The sequence below is a fragment of the Chaetura pelagica genome, unplaced genomic scaffold (assembly GCF_000747805.2).
Source record: "Chaetura pelagica isolate M959 unplaced genomic scaffold, ChaPel_1.0 scaffold248, whole genome shotgun sequence".
In the NCBI taxonomy this organism is placed as follows: Eukaryota; Metazoa; Chordata; class Aves; order Apodiformes; family Apodidae; genus Chaetura; species Chaetura pelagica.
In genome coordinates, this window is record NW_009954309.1 from 2,853,145 (window position 1) to 2,871,764 (window position 18,620).

Below are 18,620 nucleotides of genomic sequence, written 5' to 3' on the forward strand. Positions count from 1 at the left end.
CTGACGGGCGCGCTGAGCTTACCCAACAGGGGAGCGGCGGATTGGTGAGGGGCTGCGGGCCGGGCCGGGCCCGGGAAGGGGGGAGAGGGGCCCAGTACTCGTTCGTGTTGCGTTCCCGGAGGTGGGAAGGCTGTGCCGGTGTGTTCGAGCCGGTTCTCTCCTTCCGTGCCCCGCCGGGGGAACCCGGGGAGCTGCTGGCCGGGCTCTCCGGGAAGGGCAGAGCCTGAGCAGCGGTCTGGTTGGTGCCACACGACCCTGTTAGAGAGCAGAGCAGCTTCTCCCGGCCTCCGTGCCTGTCATTTTTGTGTGTGTGCCAAGCCGGGACGTGCTGTGGGATTTGTGTTGGCTGTGCTGAGCAGCGAGGGCACCCAGCTGAGCTGTGAGGCGTCACCCCAACAGTGCTGAGCCTGAGGGGCAATGAGGGGCCTGCACCGGGTTGTGGCCGTTGGGTTTGTCCCTTGGCAGAGCTGAAGTACTTCAGTCTCCTTAGTTTTTCTCCTTTGACCGTTCCCACTGGCTTGGTGTTCCCCATAGCTCTGTATCTGTAATCAGTGGCCGCATTCACCTTCCCTGAAGTCAGACACACCTCGGCAGGTCTTCACTGTTCCTGCAGTCGTTGTGACTGCTCCTCGTTTGTCTCAAACAAACGAAGAAAAAGAAAAGGATGCAGTTAAATATATAATTGCAAACACTTTGCTTGCTTGCCTGCTTGTACATAAAATTTGGGAATGGTCTTTATGAATCCCTATGTGATGTCTAAAATTTAGAAGGGGATTTTTATAGGTGGACAGAAAAAGCTGCTTTGTGTGTGGCTCGGAGTTCCATCATCAAATGGTCCAGCAGCCGGTGCAGCAATGGCATTTCATAGTACTTTTGAGTTTTATATTACTAAGTAGTTTTTACTGGTTACTGTTTGTGTCTAGTAGCAGGCATCCAGCTTACAAAAAAAACCACCAAAAACAAACAAACAAAAAAAAGCCTTTCTTGAAGGGCTTATTGCTCTTTGTCACCTGTTTGATGATGTTATGTGTTTTCCAGGGGCTGGCAAGGTTTGATTGCATATGGATGCCACTCTCTTGTGCTGGTAGTTGATGCCAATACTGCACAGACCTTACAGGTTTTGGAAAGACACAAAGCTAGTGTTGTCAAGGTGAGACATTCATGTCTTCAGGTATATTGATTCTGTTGTATATATTATTTTTCTAATTCACTGTAAGTACTTGATGTTATATCTATATCTATTTCACTTGTTTTTTACATAAAATCTGTTGTAAAATACCTGTATTTAACATGATAACTTTTACAGCTAAAGCTGTAAACAGTACATGCTGAAATTTGTGCTGAGATTGGTGGTGAACCTTTACAGAAGGTATAGAACACATAGAAGGTAGAGAACATACAGAAACATTTGGTAGTGACATGGAACACGGGCACAAGTGATTTTAAGAAAGTTCTCAGCATGACAGAATTCCAATTGCACATTGCAAAATATCACATTTATCTCTCTGTTGATGCCCTTCCTGATCTTTCCCATAGTGGGGTTAACCAGTACACCGTTTAACTAGATAGTTACTTTCAAATTTTTCCTTCTATTCTTACCTAGAGAAAAGGAACAATAACAGAGTGTTTATTTTAACCATAAAAAATAGCCTTATAGTTATTGACATTGTAACTTCTCAAAGTGGTTGTAAAGTTGAGGAATTAGTTTTGTTTGGTTAAAGTGAATTTTGAAATTGACTAGAAAAGAGGAAGGTGGAAGGGTTAGGTTTCAAAATAGATACTATATGTTTCATTTTGAGATGTGTGCTGTGACATGTTTAAAAATAATGCCAAAATGTCACAGAGGACCGACAACTCATTTCTTCCAGCATGTTTATATGCTTGCCCAAATCTTTTAGTTAAGTTTGAGGATTTTCAGGGTTGTCCAGACATTGGTCTGATTGCCCAGCAGAACTTGAAGCTTGTGCTACTGTTATGAATAGGCTCTCTGGTGGCAAGTGTGAGGCAACTTACTTGGCTGTGGGGAAGGAGAGGTTATTTCTCAGTTATCTCACAGCAAAGATGTGTACACGACAGCAACTAGAGAGTAAAAGACACTGAATCAATACCTTTGCTTGCCTTTTGGCAACTTTTTTGGTTGAGCATACACTTAGCCTCAGTCTTTATCTTTGGGGATATTGTTTAGGGGTGAATATGGTAGAGTAGGGTTAAAGGTTGGAGTTGATGATCTTAAAGGTCTTTTCCAACCTAAGTGATTCTATGATTCCATGTTCATTGAAGATACCTTTACATGCATTTGTAAGAAGTTTTCTTCAGTTCCTAGCTGACTTCTTTTTTGATTTGTTAATACTGGAAGCCTAAGTATAATTTCAACTCTTTGTCATAGAAGTTCACACCACCAGACTTGGTCTGCAGGGGATCTTCTACAAAACTCATGCTTTGGATCTGAAAAATTTCAAAATACACCACTATCTGCAATAAGAAAAAAACAAAACAACATAAAATGGCAAATAGAAAAGCAGTTGTTTCATAATCCTTCTGCAGTCAGTTTAATTATTTATTTATTTTTCTTTTTTTTCAATTACTTCCTTGCCTTTGGTGGTTACAACTGTCTCTGGAGTAGGTAGTGGTTTCAGTGAAAATGGATCCATATATGTTGTCCATGTGATACATGAGCTCTGGTTGAGACTGGTTGTGTTAACAGGCACCTTCTTGTTCTTCCTAACTTGGTGACAGCTCTTCCCTTAGGAAATTATGTTTTTAAAACTTGGAAGTTGCTTCAAAGTAATATATATTGAATTGAGGAAGAAATAGCTTTCCACATTTCTATAATTACTTTTTTTAATAGCTACATGCAGGTGTCCTCATGGGTAAGTTTTTTTTGAACAGCAGGGAATCAGGAATTGCAAAACTGAAATTTGCAGGTGGAGGAGACTGTCCCAGGAATTCTCTGTTACTCTGGTACACTTTGGGTTTATAGCTGGAGCTCTTTGAAGAGCAATTGCTGTGTGTGCTTGTGTAATGTTTGTTTAATTTATTCAGCTGGGCTTTTGAGAGACATCTGGTCACACCTCTGAGAGGGGTAGCACAAAGGGGGCTACAGTCCTCTGAATGAATGTTAGGAGTCTAATTCATGTTGCAAAGTTAGTGGTGCCTAATGATAATTCTGTTTGTATTTTTTTTAATGTCATGCTCTCTGTATCTGCAAAAAGTGTTTGGCCTCACCTTTCTCCATCAGGTACTGTGACAGCACACAGCTCTTCTGTCTCTCTTGGGGTAGAAGGCTGCCTTTAAAGCAGGTAGCAAAAAAAGGCCATGTTGAATAGATGAGGAAGGAGGCAGTGTTACCTCCTTATAATTTCAGGAGACTTGCAGACAGTGTTTCAAATTGCAAGACACACGGTTTTTGTAAGTATTGTCAACTTGCAAGCCCGTGCATCTTGAAATCCCAAACCAGAAGTTGGTTTGTGGAATTCAGGAGGGGCAACATGCTGAGAAGGACTAAAAAGATGTCAAGCTATTGCTGTCATTTGCTGTGAGGTAGCATATAGAATAAAGACTAACTTTACTTGCTTCCCCCATAACATAATATATTTGACCAATGAGGAAGGTGACATGTTTTAGGATGTATATACAAGTTGGATGGTAAATTTTCAACTTACATATGTTTGGAAATCGGTGGCGATAGGTTTGTAGATGCCCACAGAACCTTAAACATTGCCATTTAGAGTCTATATTTGAGTAAGCTTTTTATATACATAGTATCTTTTTAGGGATTGTTGTAGTTCAGGAACAAGGATTGTTGTTTTATGTAATTTGAAAATACCAACCATGCAGTCAGTCATGCAGCACATCTGAAACATACCTCACATTTGCCCTACTGATAGTAGCTTAAAGTTGTGCTTATACAGATGCTGTTGGTAGCTATTACTGTGCTTTTTTTGTTAATGAGTATTTGCTTATCCATCTGAAATATGCAAAGTGTGGTGTCTCTGCCCTTGACCAATTTTCATCTTTGTCTTCAGGTTAAATGGGCAAAAGAAAATTACCATCACAATATTGGCTCTCCATATTCTTTACGTTTAGCTTCTGCTGATGTTACTGGAAAAATAATTGTATGGGATGTGGCAACAGGAGCAGCTCGTTGTGAAATACAAGAACATACAAAACCAATTCAAGGTAATGATAGTCTGTGATGTTTGCATGGAAGTTACTTTATGAAGCATCACTACAAATCCATCACCTCTGCAAACTGTGGTCAGTTCTGCCATGGAATTTTGCTGTCGGGATTAGTAGCCTTGCTTGAGTTTGCTCATTTTCTGAGTAGGGGTAAGACTTGGTGTCTCCCAGAGGGATGGTGTGAGATTTAATTCATTATGGTAACATTTTTCAAGATCTTCAGTCTGTTTTTTGTAATGTTATTGATTGAAATAATAATACTTGGTGTCAAGTACATAAATTCATGCCATGAAAGGAATTTATTTTTTAGAACAGATAAAAATGTCACTAACAAGCCACTATTAACTTCATTAAAGATGAAGTATTACAGAGGAAGAATACTGTTAAAATGTAACTTTTTTTTTTTTTTTAAATAATTTTACTGTTTATGTTTCTTTCTTTTGACAGACATGCAGTGGTTGTGGAATCAAGATGCTTCTAGAGATTTACTGCTTGCAGTTCATCCTCCTAACTACATTGTACTGTGGAATGCAGACACGGGCACCAAACTCTGGAAGAAAAGTTATGCTGAAAACATCCTGTCTTTTTCATTTGACCCCTTTGATCCCTCACACTTAGCTTGTAAGTATGGCCAGGAAAGATGTTTAATTAAAATGCTAATACTGATATTAAAGTAATGGAGTGGAGAGAATGTCATACATGTCAAGAAGTCTCAAAACAAAGACAGGGGAGTCTTTGGCCAGTGTGGTATCTTCTAAACTGGGGTGTTACTACATGAGAGGACGTGAAAAGTAGGCATGAGTAGAGAAGTTACAGGTCTGAAAAGAAAAGAAATAGTAAGAAGGTGGAGAGCATGTAGATAGGGAGATGGAGGAAGCTGTGTGTAGAGAGCCGTGTTAAACTGACATAGAAAGCTGTAAGGGGGAGGTTGCTGAGGGAAAATCCAGTGAGGTGAGTAGACCAAGAATAAATGTTTCAGCAGAATGGATTCTTTTTTAAAGAATCTGTGAGCATCAGTTTCAAAAGCAGTTTAGAAGTTAATGGGAATGTAGTGCAGATTTAGTCACATTTTAGCAGAAGGAAACTAAGGGAAATAAGAGAGACACCGTTTTATTCTTTAATTTAGCTTGATCATTCGTGGTCTGTAATGAGACAGTGCAGTTACCAGGCTTTATGTTTCTGTTTTTGTTCATCTGCCATCCCATCCAACCTTCTATTAAGAGGTAGTAAGATCTTGGCTACATCTTTACAGCTTAGCTGTATCTTTATTCTGCAACATAAATAATGTAATTATTCTTTGAGCCAAGCTCTGCATGAGAACAAAAGATGGTGTATAGCCAATGTGTGCAACTTTGCCTTCTCTTTGCATTGTGAAGCTTAAAGAAAAATAGTTGATGAAAGAGAATAACTGTACTGAATAAACAAGAAGTATCTGCCAGTAATCCCCATGGGGTTTTTTAGTATTGACTTAATTTTGAAAAACTGAGATTTGCAGATACTGATGAGTTGGAAGGGACCATCTGCTGTTCTTTCTGTAGAAGGTGCTGGTTGTGTAGAATGATGAGTTTTCTACCTAATGCAGGATTACTGAAGGTATTAGCATTTCTCCCCACCAAAATTTCATTAAAATAGAACCTCACCACCACATTTCAGATTTAAAATAAGCCTTGTTTTTTCTTGGTACAGTGCTCACCAGTGAAGGAATAGTGTTCATCTCTGATTTCTCTCCTACCAAAGCTCCTGCCAGCTCAGGGAAGAAAGTTTACATCACTAGTCCCCATTCCAGTCCTTCTCACAACAAGCTGGCTGCTGCTACAGGGGCCAAAAAAGCCCTTGATAAAGTCAAAATCTTAATCAGTAATGAAAAACCAAGGTAGGCTGCAAATTTTTCTTCTCAGATAATGTTTTGTGTACCTGTGTGCTTCAGAAATATAATTAGATTAGAGCCTACAAGATAATGAGTGTTAAAAAGGAAATTTCATTGGGGTAGGCAGGTGGTTGGATGTTCTGTATGAAGACATTATGTAAGGATGTCACACTGACAGTCCTTCATCCAGTTTGATTCATAAAATCAGCCATATCATCCCAGCATGTTTTACATTGCTAATGGTGTATGCTGGTGTAAATTCAGAAACGTCATTCTTAGGGGGAAAAAATGAGGTGAAAATGGGCTAATGTGTTTCATTTCAGTTGTGGATTGAGAAGGGATATAACATGAGAATAAAAATTCTGTAAGTGCTGATATCTGAAGAGAGTTGTCATTCTGATGTTTCACATGATACTGCAGTAGGAGGTATTTTTTAAGTTAACAATGTATAAGTAAAATTAGAATTTATACATACATTTTTGTCTATTTTATGACCTTGTAAAACTGAAGTTGTTGCAGTTTTAGATTTGTTTTCTTGTAAGAAATTCTCTAGACCACTTTCTTTTGTGTGGTGTAATTACTTCTTTCCTTTTGTGCTTTCTATTTGAGTATTAAAAGTATTTCTGAAACATCTAGAGAACCAGAGAACAAACTGATCAATCTGTTTTATCAGTTAGCACTTGACACCAACATTTAGTGCAGATAAGAAATTTATATTCTGTTTTAATAAGGTGTTTGAATTGCAGAGCAGGGAGCAGACTTGATCATACATGTGTAATCATTTCAGAAGTTGTGGTTTTTTTATATGAAGTTAAAGGACACACTCTTGTTATTTTGTGTCCTCTAATGCCTGATTTGTCCTGCATTGGACAGAACATCTGATTTGCAAATACTGAGAGAGCTCGGCTGCTGCTGCAGCCTTTTCTATGCTCTGGGGTAACAGCATCAGTGAAGATCCCATTTTTCTGCATTCTCCTGTTTGCATTTTAAGTTATATATATGAATATTACCAGGGCTATGATAGTCTTTTTTTTCACTCTGGCAGGGGGGTTGGACTCAATGATCTCCAGAGATCCCTGGAGTAACTCCTGACATTCTGTGAATCTATGATTCTTTTCCATCCAGAACACCCAAAATAAGTAGAATGGAAAAAGGGAAAACAAAAACTGTAGCAGCAGTGGTTTATCTGCTGGTGTATTAGTTTAGGGAAACTCTGGGGAAAGAGGAGCAGGAGATTGTCAGGAAAGTGATTGCAGAGCAAAGGTGAGTAATACTCCTAAAGCAAGGAATATGATACAGGAAGAGTGTAAGGAGGGTTTAGTGTGTGGTGGAATGAGGAGAATAAAAGTATAAGCCCCTTGAAGGGATGATACATTTAAGTCAGTTCAGAGACCAGCAGACCTGAGCACAGCACCGGGATTAATTTCTTCAGTGTGACTGAATACAGTCCATTGGATTGCAGGTACCTAATGAACCTCTGTACATTTCAGCCAGTCTGCTGGTAGCCATCAAATGAATGATGAACATTCCTGAATTCCTGCTCTTTGCTGCTTTCTTTGAGTTTGAAGAGCAGTATTCTTGATAGGCTAGTTTTGTTCATTTCAAAACAAATTAATATGCATAATAATACAAAAAACGAGGTAAGCAGCATGTTGAAGAGTAATGTCCCATGAATACCAGTAAATGTCATGGCAGCCAGCACTGTTCAGAATTTAATTGGTTTGTATTTGGGATATGTAAGAATTATACTTGTTCTATTTGGATTGCATATATATTTTTAAAAAATCACTCTATAATCTTATTTAGATGAAAGTCAACAGACTGTGTGTCTTAAAGGTCAGTGATGCTTTGCACTGCTGTAGCAATTAAATGGAAATCTGAAGTTCTCTAGTGATGAAAATAGGGAATACTTGAAAAAAGGCTGCTGCAGGAAAATTTATTCTGCTAATTTTATTTTGAACTTGAAGTGTTTGTTGATACTGAACTTGATTTGAGTTTTTCTCTGATGTTTTGCAGTGCTGAATCTGTAACACTCAACGACTGCCTCCAGTTGTCATATTTGCCTTCCAAAAGAAACTACATGCTCTTACTGTATCCCAGAGAAATTCTGATTCTTGACTTGGAAGTGAATCAGACAGTGGGTGTGATTGCAATTGAAAGAACAGGTGTACCTTTCATACAGGTAGTGACAATTTGCTTGGTTTCTATCGTTGTAATAGTTTATTAAGAGCATATCTAAGTTCAGGACCCACTGATAGGTGTTTTGATTAGTCCTAGAGGGTGAAAAGAAATTAGCTCACCAGGGGGAAAAGTATTTTCTGAACCAAGCATTTTTTAATTTAGTTTTTGGAGCTCTGCAGCAACCCCACTTCATTTTGTGCTGTTACAGAAGTTACCAGTGTGGAAACAGTGCTGTGGAAAAAGGACATTTCATTCCCTGATGGTTAAGCTGCTTACACTGAAGTTAAAACTAGATCTCTGAGCATCTGCCTTTGCTTAATTAGGCAACTGTGTCTACTCTAGGGTCTTACTGAAGCATTTTGCTCTCTTAGAGTCAGGAATTCTGATACCAAAAAAGACAGTTTGGTTTGCTTTTTGTTTTATTGTTGTGTGGGGTTTTTTTTTTTAATATTATAGCTAAAAATAATAAATATGAGCATATCACTGTTGGGGAAAACTCACCAAAATAATCAAACAATTCAAACAAAAAATGTTAGTGCATGTCTGAATTCCATAGTTGCCAGTAGCGTAGCTAAAGAAATGTATTGAATTGTTGTATTAATGGGCACATTTTTAGTGATGTGCTTAATTTTGCAAATGATATAGTTTTGATAACCTAGTATAATGTGGTATTTCCTTTACCCAGGTCATTCCTTGTTTTCAGCGTGATGGGTTATTTTGCCTCCATGAAAATGGTTGTATAACTTTAAGGGTCCGGAGATCTAACTGCAGTTTAACTGCAACTCCCAATGAAGAGCCAGGTATGTTTTGTATCAGAAGTATCCAGAATGAACATTGAGGCATTTTAATTATGACTTTAACAACAATATGAACCATCAGACCTCATACAGGATGGTGAATTACAGCCCTTCTTGTAGGTTTTTTTGTTGTACATTACATTTACATTTAGGCTGGATTCTCCCAAAATTGTTTTTGACTTTGCTGAAATTTAGTGCAAAGTAAAAATAGTAATATCCTGAAAATCTTTTTATCACTAAATAATGCTTTAATTATGAAGTGGCTTAATAGTCACATATACAGGAAAGTTTTACATAAAATATTATTATTATTTATCTTTAAGAAAAAACATCTTTCAGGCAAACACACAGTTTTGGAAGTAGTTTAGTCAAGTTGGAAGAACTGATTTTAGAGCTAAGACATGGGCTTAAACTTAGATTAAAATATAAATTATTAAACTTTTGTCTTTTTTATGGCATGTTATTAAGAATGGCCTAATAAAAAAGAAGGGGAAAAAACCTATAGTTCTGTAAATGCAATTAAGTTATTTTTTGGTTAGAATTTGCTTAGTTTGTTTTTGTTTTGGCAGTTTGCTAATTTCTGGTGAGCTGCATTACTTGCTTTCAGGTTTGCCAGCAAACCAAGTTAGTTTTGGTTTGTGAACAGGTGCACTTTCTACCCAGACATGAAACAGTAATTTTTTTAGATTTTCTAAGATTGATGTTGAATAAGATATTTTTAAGACAAGGTTATAGATTATGCAAGATTGATGTTGAGTAAGGTATTTTAAAGGCAAGGTTACATTTTGGAGAATCTTTCACAGCAGTGTTCTGTACAGCAAGATCAGCACTATGCAGTTTTTTAGGATGTTTCCTAGTTGTTGAACAGGAAACATGGATTTCAACCAAAGAGCTCAGTCACTCTGCAAATTTACCTCTGTTGATTGATCACATCCTTTGTCTTCCATTCTAATTGTTTGTCCTCTGTGGGACATTGATGTTACAGATCCAGACCCAGTTCAGGAGCTGACTTATGATTTAAGAAGTCAGTGTGATGCAATCAGGGTAACAAAAACAGTTCGACCCTTCAGTATGGTGTGTTGCCCAGTGAATGAGAATTCTGCAGCTCTCATAGTCAGTGATGGCAGGGTAATGATCTGGGAATTAAAATCCAGTATTTCTGGCAGAAATGTGCGTAACAGGTAATGGGATTTATTTTTCTTATCAAAGCTTCCATCTGTAACATTGACCAGTGGCATTTAGTATTGAATTGTATTCTGAAAGCAAGAGTCATGTCCCTGTGTGTTTGATAGTATGACACGTGCTGTACATGTGTATGGATGAAAGGAACAAAAGTGAAGGAACTGTATTTTCTTTATTTAAAAAATAATTCCATACTAAGAAGTTGCAATAAGAAAACAAAATACAGGAATGAATATTCATATTATTTTAGGGGAACATTATCTTCTTTTGGCTTTCTTCAGATGATGTAATTTTCCTCAGGAATACATCCTTCACTTTCAGTCACACAAAAGGACTGCAAAATGAACCTGGAAAGGACTACATTTTTAGTAGGGGGAGGGCTTTATCCTAGGTTTGTGAATTTGACTCAGAGCAGTATAAGGCTGCACAGCAGGTGGCTGGAATATTTTTGGTTTTCATATCCAAAGCCTGTATATACAAAGCCTTTAGAGTTTTAGATTTTGAGCAGTCTCTAAAAATGCTATGTGAAGCAGTAAAGTTCTTTAATGTGCAGTGTATTATAGTCATGCTGCTGCAATAAACCTGTTGAATAAAATGTATAGCATACTGCCATAAAAGAAATATAGAATTCTTAGTAGACTTTTAAATGGCAGAAATACCAGATTTTCAACATAGATCCTTTTGTTACTCATCAGTGATTTACAGTTTTTATTCTTGGTGTTCCCAAAAGTACAGTTAGATGGATTATTTGGGATGCATATTCAAACAGCTGTTTAGGATCTGTGTGTTCCTGGGTTTTACTTCTTGGGTTCTTAGTCTCATTTCTAAAATACTGATTTTTGTCATGATTTTAGACCCAGGAAAAAAAGTAGTAATACTGATCTAAGGAGCGTTGGGTCCAGACGAGTCTGGATGTGGTTGGATTGTACTGAACAGTAAAGCATATTTCTAGTTGGCACAGAGTCTTTAATGGATTCGGAAAGAGTCTTCCTCCATTAGCTCTTGATCCTGCTGGATTTGATGGTCTTAATTAACATTTGCACTCAGTCTATTAAAGTGAGATTTTAAAGAAAAAAGGCTTTATACATGCCTTAAACTGCATTTCTGTATACAGCTGGGTGCAGTCAGTACACAGACCTGTCCTCAGCCCAGCAGGACACAATGGCCAAAGCTGCAGGGGATGTTTTAGGCCATTTTAGAAGGAGATTGACCTGGAACTTGGTCACAGTCATTGGGGGGGAAAAAATAACACACAAACCCGATGCAAAGATATCACACAGGACTGTAAACATAGGGGATACTTTAAGTTTCTGCTGGAGCTTTGTGTATGCAAAGGCAATTATATTTCTTATGTTTATGTAGAAGGCAGTGCTTCAATTCTGTCATCGGGAACCTATCTAAGAAATTTATATAGGTTGACAAAAACCATTGCCCGAGTTTGTGAGTCAGCTCTTGAATTTTGAAACATTATGTTCTTTAGGTGTGTTCATCAACATAGCTCTAAATACACAACATATTTAGAAGCTTAGGTCTAGTTCAGAACAAGGTATCCATGAATCTGTTTTTCTGTTACTTGTGAATATCTCTGTAAGGATATTACATTAAATGTTGTACATTTTTGTGGGTGTTGTCTTCTGGTAGAGTCATTCATGGAAGTGTTGAGAATAATCTTCTCCAAACACACTGCAACTAGGAAGTGGTAGGAATACTGAAAGAACAACCTGAGGGAAAACCAACATTGAGGACCTAGGATAATAAGTGATCCAGTTTCCATTAGGAACTTGTTTTCATTTCTTTTACAGCAGTTCAAGTGCATCACCTTTGTATTCCCCAATCTCATTCTGTGGAATTCCCATAGGAGCATTCCAAAATAAACTTCCAGACCTTTCTTTAGATAACATGATTGGTAAGAATTTCTTTCACTCATCTACTGCTACTGATTTCTAGGGTTTTTTTTAGCTTATTTATACATATATTAGAATTTTTTTCTATGCAATTTAAGTAGTAAATATGAAAGAATAGATCTCCTGTGTGCTAAAGAAATTATCAGATTAATCTTTTTGAGGATGTTATATGCTGAGGACCAGTGTTCAAAGTTAATTTTCTGTGAGGAAAAAAAAGTAATTAAAAATGGAAATTGGTCAAAACTCCATCATTTTTAAAAACCAATCTTAAACAGCTGAAGACAATTTATCTGATATATCCCATCCTTGTGAAATCTTCTTAGCAGCCAACACTTTGGCATTGAGAAATGTTCCATAAAGATGGTTTCCTTGATGTTTTACAACTAATGTTTATTGGAAAAGTGGCTAATGCTGCTCAGGGATGCAAAGGTGCAGATTTGGATTTGGTTTGGTAAAAGTTGTGTATATTGCTGAGTTGAAGGCACCTCACCACTGTGAGGGGCTCTTTTGCATTTTGGCTTGTGTTTCAAGATGGCACTTAGGGCTTGTTTCTTCTCTTACCTACATTTCCTGTAGCCATTGACATCATAGCTAGTGTTATTTTGTACCTCACATCACTTGGACTGGTACAGCTGACTGCAGAATATATTTTATATATATATATACATATATATATATATGTATAGAACAGTGGAATTACTTTTTTGTGCCCATCTTCTATCTTGTATCTGAGGAATAAATTCACTGTATTTCTAGGAATGAATTGCACTCAGTTTTTACTGTCCTGAGTTATATCTCCCTAAGTCTTTGAATTGGTCTAATAATGTTAAAATATTTGTAACTAACTTTAAGAAAAACACAACTAAAACAAAAGGAGAAAAAAAAAATAGGAACTACCCTTGAATTCTAGAAGAAAACTGAAATGTTTGCACTTTTTTTTAGCTCTTCCTTCCTGTTTTTTTTTCTTCTGTGTCTTAGTGTTAGGAAAGAAGGTTAGTATTGGAGAAATTAGCTGAAATGCAATCTTCCAAAAAGTTTTATTATACAGACATGAACAGGAAGGAATTCTTCTTTAAATAAAACTTTCTAGCATGTATGTTAAAGTTACTTGTAACTTTTGTTTTCTAAACTCCGTAACATCTCAGATGAAAATTTAATACTAATAAAACTTTTTGTTTTTAATCAGGGCAAGGCACAATTGCTGGAGAAGAACAGTTAAGAAGTTCTTTCCTACAAGAAGTACATCTCAAATTTCTGCTGACTGGGCTTCTTTCAGGACTTCCTTTGCCTCCTTTTGCTATCCGCATGTGCCCGCCTCTTACAACAAAAAATATCAAACAATATGAGCCAATCCTTGCTGTTGGTAAGTATCCTGAGTAATTTATTGGTTGCTCTGAAAATATTAAATTCTAAATTTAATACAGATACAGTTACTAGCAAAAAAAAAATAATATAAAAATCTAAAGTCTATGCTACTCATCACAAATAGTGGCCCTCATATTGATTTGCGTTGAGAATCTTTGAATATTCTCTTTTTTACTGTCCTGGGTTGAAGCATTGCTACCTGAAAAATTGCAATATATTAGCAAGTTTGTATTTATCCTTTCATTTACTATGATATTGGTCAACTGATTGCCTCAGCATTTTACATGCTGCTCTGACTTAATTATGGGTATCACTAAATATGGACCTTCTGCAGCACTGTATTCCTAGAATAACTAAATTAACTTAACAGAGACTGTACTTTTGTTATGAGGTAAGTACCTAAAAATATACTTAAAGCACATTATGTTTCCTGAATTAATCTATTCTGTCCTATTAAAAATGTAGTTAACTCCTCTAGATATTCCAGCAGTTGCCAGTGAGCAACTTTGAGTTCTTCCTGTTTAAATCTGGCCTTTCTGGTATCCTGTTGCAGACCACTTCAGGGATTTCACAGTGTATCCACACAGGCTGCTGTCTTTCTCTGCAGTCAGTGAACTGGATCAGTAGGCACAGAGATCCTGTAATGTAAAGATTGGAGCAGGTTGTAAAATTAGACCTCAGTATTTGGGTTGTTCAAAGATACTCTTGGAATACCTAAGATAACTGTTGATTCTTGGCTGCTCAGTCAAGGCTGTGCCTGTCACAAGTCAGACTTGGGAGTTTTTTTGTTATTCTTAAGGTTTCCTGTGCTGTAGAGCCTTAGGTTTTTGGACAGAGTGATGAGGGGATTGCAAAAGTGAACGTTATGCAGGAGCTTGCAAAGAGGATCTCACTCTAGTAATGAAAATGCCATAATAATGCATGTACATATATATGCAAGTCTTGTAATACTTATGTTATTACTGAGTTAAAAGTACCATCCTTAGTTGTGCTCTGATTACATGATGTGATGCTACTAAAATGTCATTTTTGTTTTTATATAAGCTATAGCTATTAAAGCAGGTGAAATATAAAGATTAGGAAACTAACAGGTAGATATGGAGTGCATTTACAGCAAGGTCTGGAGCATTTTAGACTTAAGGTACCTGAATGTCTGTTTAGGTATCCATTGTTGTATTTATTAAAGTTAATATGAGTGTAAAGAAAAAAGAAAAGGAAAAATAAGTCCTAGCAGTGTTTAATAGAAAAATTGTAACTTTCAGGGTTTCAGAACGTATTTGATCCAATCAAAGATAATAGCTGCTAAGTTACTGGCTTGTAATTTGAATGAGGTTATTTCAGAGATGAGAAAGCAGAATTGCTTGAATGATTCAGTAAAATCTACTCATGTTTCTCTCCTGGCATTAACGGGTGGGTAACAGTTAATATTCTTCCTTGAGGCATTTATTCCTCTTGAGTAATCAAAATAAATTTCTCCTGCAACTGGGCATGTTGTGAAAATGCCAGAAGAATGAACAGATTTTCCACATGGTCTACAAATAAGTCCAGGAAAATGGATTTCACTGGCTACAGAGGAGCTTGGAGGGTTTAATGTTAGGGGTTTAAGCACTAGAGATCAAAATGCCTTTTCAAAAATTTTAAGTTACAGGTGTTTGTTTTTTTTAAACACTCTTTATAGGTACAAGTAATGGCTCTGTCCTGGTGTTTCATCTTACAAGTGGACTCTTACACAAAGAGTTAAGCATCCATTCCTGTGAAGTCAAGTAAGATTTTAATTTTAATTCCTACTGTAATCCTTCTAGGAGACAAACATTAAAATGTCTAACTAACATACCAGCAAAATGGGTGTCTTTACTTGTTGTTAATAATTCTCAAGGAAATTGCCTGTTGAGTAGTGTGAACCAGTATCTCTAGTTTGTGTAAGCTGTGACACTGTCAAAGTCAAATTTAGGTTGAATTATAGCTGTGCCTGCTGATCTAAGATGCATATCAACTGCTTCCAGTTTCCTTAGTGCATTGAGGCTGGAAGCAGCAGCAATGCTTCAGAGCACACAGGGAGGAAAAGTCAATCAGGTTATTACTAGAAGCATAAGTGAGGGGGAAGAACAGATAGAGACTGTGAGCAGGAGGTCAGTCTTTCTTCCTTCAGGGTACAGAGAAATGCAGTTAATTCTAGATACTAAGAGAAATTAGAAGAACCATAATATAACTAAATCTGATACCTATTCTGGCTTTGAAGTGGAGCAAGATGAGAATGATAAGGCACCTTCCAAGCAGAGAATATATTTGATACATGTAAATAAAGTGCCTGTAGTGTAGCCTCTAGTTCAGTGAAAGTGATGCATTTGCAGTGCATCTCACTTAGACTTCTGCTTATTCTGGTAGATAAGTGACCAGAGCAGTGCTTCTCACTATTTAGCACTGAAGCTCAGCAAGACCAAGGTTGCAACAGCTTTAATTTTTAAATTTAAAATCTCAGTGACTGTAACAAGACTGTGGATGGCCTGCAGGCACAACTTGGAAATGACTGCATTACATCCAAGTGTGAACTGTTGCATTGAATTCATTACCTCCTTAAAAAAAAAACCTTCCCTCATGGAGAGGAAGGTGAATGAGAAGTAGCCACCATTTATGTTGCTCAGGTGTTGGTGTGCTAGACTTATTTCTGTACTTTAGTAAATAAGTGTTGACTGAGAAGTGGAAGCAGTGTTGCAATGAAATCCTGGGTGTTTGGAATTGAATTCTGAAGTCTCCCTTACAGGATGTACAATTATCTCAGATGTACCATGTGCTTAATTGTCATTTATTTTTCTTAACTGTCCTCTTCCTTGAAAAGAAAAACTTGTTCCATTGCTGCCGTTCAGTTTTGAACATCTAGACCATACAAATACATTTGAAGTACAAGGAAAATTCTTTGTAAATAATGAAATTTGAAGCTGAGAGTTTTTTCTCATAAGATGAATGAGTTTTAATACAGTTTTCTCTAAGATAATGGGTTTATTTCCTGATTTACCTTTCCCCTTTTCTTATAATTCTTATAATTAATTTGAGTACCTGCTGCCTTGTCATAAAGTTAAAACAATCCATTCCCAACTAGAAAAGTAATTTGTGTTTTTATCTGCTTCAGTACGCTCTGTAATTTGTTTGCATTAGAGACATTAATCAAAAGAACTGAATCTTACCCCTGAAGGAACTGGGACAAGCTGAATGTATAGAATCACTCAATTTAATATTTTCACAGTTGAATGTAACCCTTAATTCTAGCAGACAGAGGTGTTTTATTAGGAAGTTTTGCAAAAGGAGGTACTTCAATAGGGAATTATTTTATTTGATTGGATGGTTGGGCTTGATGATCTTGAAGGCCTTTTCCAACCTTGGTGATGATTCTATGATTGACTTTGTGTCTCCTCTCTCTGGATGAAAAGAATCACAGCTCCCCACTCTACTATCCACAGGAATATTTTTCTCTTTCTGTATGCTGGTAATTTGAGTTACTTGTAGTTCTTCCCCTCTGATAAGCCACTTATTTAATCAGAGCAGTGCTTTTTATCCACTCTAGTACTGAGTATCTCTGGGGGATTTTCCAAAAGTTTCTAGTGTTTCTTTCTTGCTTAAATGTCTATTTTAATCAAAGAAGAACCAGTCTAGTCTGAAAAAGAAACTATAATTTAATTTGGGAACTTTATATTTACATTATAGTTGCATCACTTCTTTTAATGCCTAAATTGAAGAATATGTATGAATTAAAAAAAATGCTGTTCTCAATCCAGGCTATTCTCTAGCTATTCAGGTACTTTGGCTAATATGCTGCATGTACTTTCTTCTGATGACAGGGGAATTGAGTGGGTAAGCTTGACTGGGTTTGTTTCCTTTGCCACATCAACACCGAACAACCTGGGGCTAGTAAGGAATGAGCTGCAGCTGGTGGACCTACCAACAGGTTAGTATTCCCTGAGAAATTCCTACAAGAGACTGATGGATTTGTTGGGGAGTGACAGATTGAAGTTATTAACACTTTTTTCTTCTGTTGTCATGACAAAATAGAATAATTAAGAGGAATTTTAACTGCTTCTGCTCTTCTGTCCTTGTGATGCCATGTAATTTTTTCCACCTGATGCTCTACAGTCTTGAAACAACATCTTTGCAGATCTATCTGTGGCTTGGACTTATTAAAATAATGTGTCAGCAGGAGGTTCAGGAGCATTCACACTGCATGAGTATTGGTGGTGTATCTTGCTCATAAAATTAATCTGTTTCCAAATATCACAGCCTACACTCATTGTTTTGTGAGCACCTGAAATAATGTTGAAACATTGATTGCAGTTTGTATCAGCAGCAGATAATTTTTCAAGGATGTGTAGCCAGAATTTTGAGTATGTGTATGAACACAAAATGGATATTTTAATAATGAAATTGGATACTTGTATAAAGAATTGGAAGGGCTAAATATAAAAAAACTTAAAAATTTACAGTTGATAGTGAAACAGATTGTGTGTGTTTCTCAACTACTCTGGCCTTATAGTGGGTAGAAGATGGAACAGACCAAAATAGGAAGCTCTTCTATAAATTTAAATAATTTTTAAATTATGGGAATTTAAGAATTTAAGAATGGGAAAACCTGGAGCCATTTAATTTCTAATGGAAGAGTCTGAATCTTGTAACACGTGGCTTAAAGTAGCATAAGATGATTTTTAATTAATTTTTTTTAAGCTTATGGAAAAGACTCACTTTTTTGTATTTACAGGGTACTGCACAAAGAGGCTATTCTTTTCACATAATAATATTGTAATATTCTTTTCCTGAGAATGTCTTTTGTTCATGTGTTTAAAATGAAAACAGAAAAGATACTGTACTTCGTATAATTCCTTTCATGTAAAATGGGATTTTGGTTTTTCACTCAGCTAGTAAATCACTATTGAAATGTTTATAAGTGATAAGAGGCTTTGTATTCCTGCAGGCAGCCAAGTTCCAAGTAAATGTGGATACGTGGCACCTTAGCATATGTTTTACTTAAAAAAATGTGACTTTTCCTCTTTTAAAACTTACAAGAACTTATTTAACTGTTTGGTTTTTGGGTCTTCCATCACTAATTAGCCCAACTTTCTGTCTTAGTTCTAGGAAAGCTGTGCTGATTCGTATTTACTT

General features: G+C 36.8%; 1 protein-coding gene across 1 annotated transcript in view; it reads left to right on the forward strand.

Annotated features, from left to right (window-relative positions):
* Positions 1–18,620, forward strand: part of WDR11 (WD repeat domain 11) — a gene marked incomplete at its 5' end in the record, with an annotated part of 35,988 nt that continues 17,368 nt past the window's right edge. The window contains 12 exons of the mRNA XM_010003994.1: positions 1–44; positions 1,039–1,150; positions 4,026–4,179; positions 4,627–4,800; positions 5,866–6,052; positions 8,063–8,228; positions 8,913–9,027; positions 10,010–10,205; positions 12,009–12,112; positions 13,297–13,473; positions 15,154–15,238; positions 17,309–17,415. Coding sequence (XP_010002296.1) covers positions 1–44; positions 1,039–1,150; positions 4,026–4,179; positions 4,627–4,800; positions 5,866–6,052; positions 8,063–8,228; positions 8,913–9,027; positions 10,010–10,205; positions 12,009–12,112; positions 13,297–13,473; positions 15,154–15,238; positions 17,309–17,415 — 1,621 coding nt within the window. The remainder of the gene's footprint in view (positions 45–1,038; positions 1,151–4,025; positions 4,180–4,626; positions 4,801–5,865; positions 6,053–8,062; positions 8,229–8,912; positions 9,028–10,009; positions 10,206–12,008; positions 12,113–13,296; positions 13,474–15,153; positions 15,239–17,308; positions 17,416–18,620) is intronic.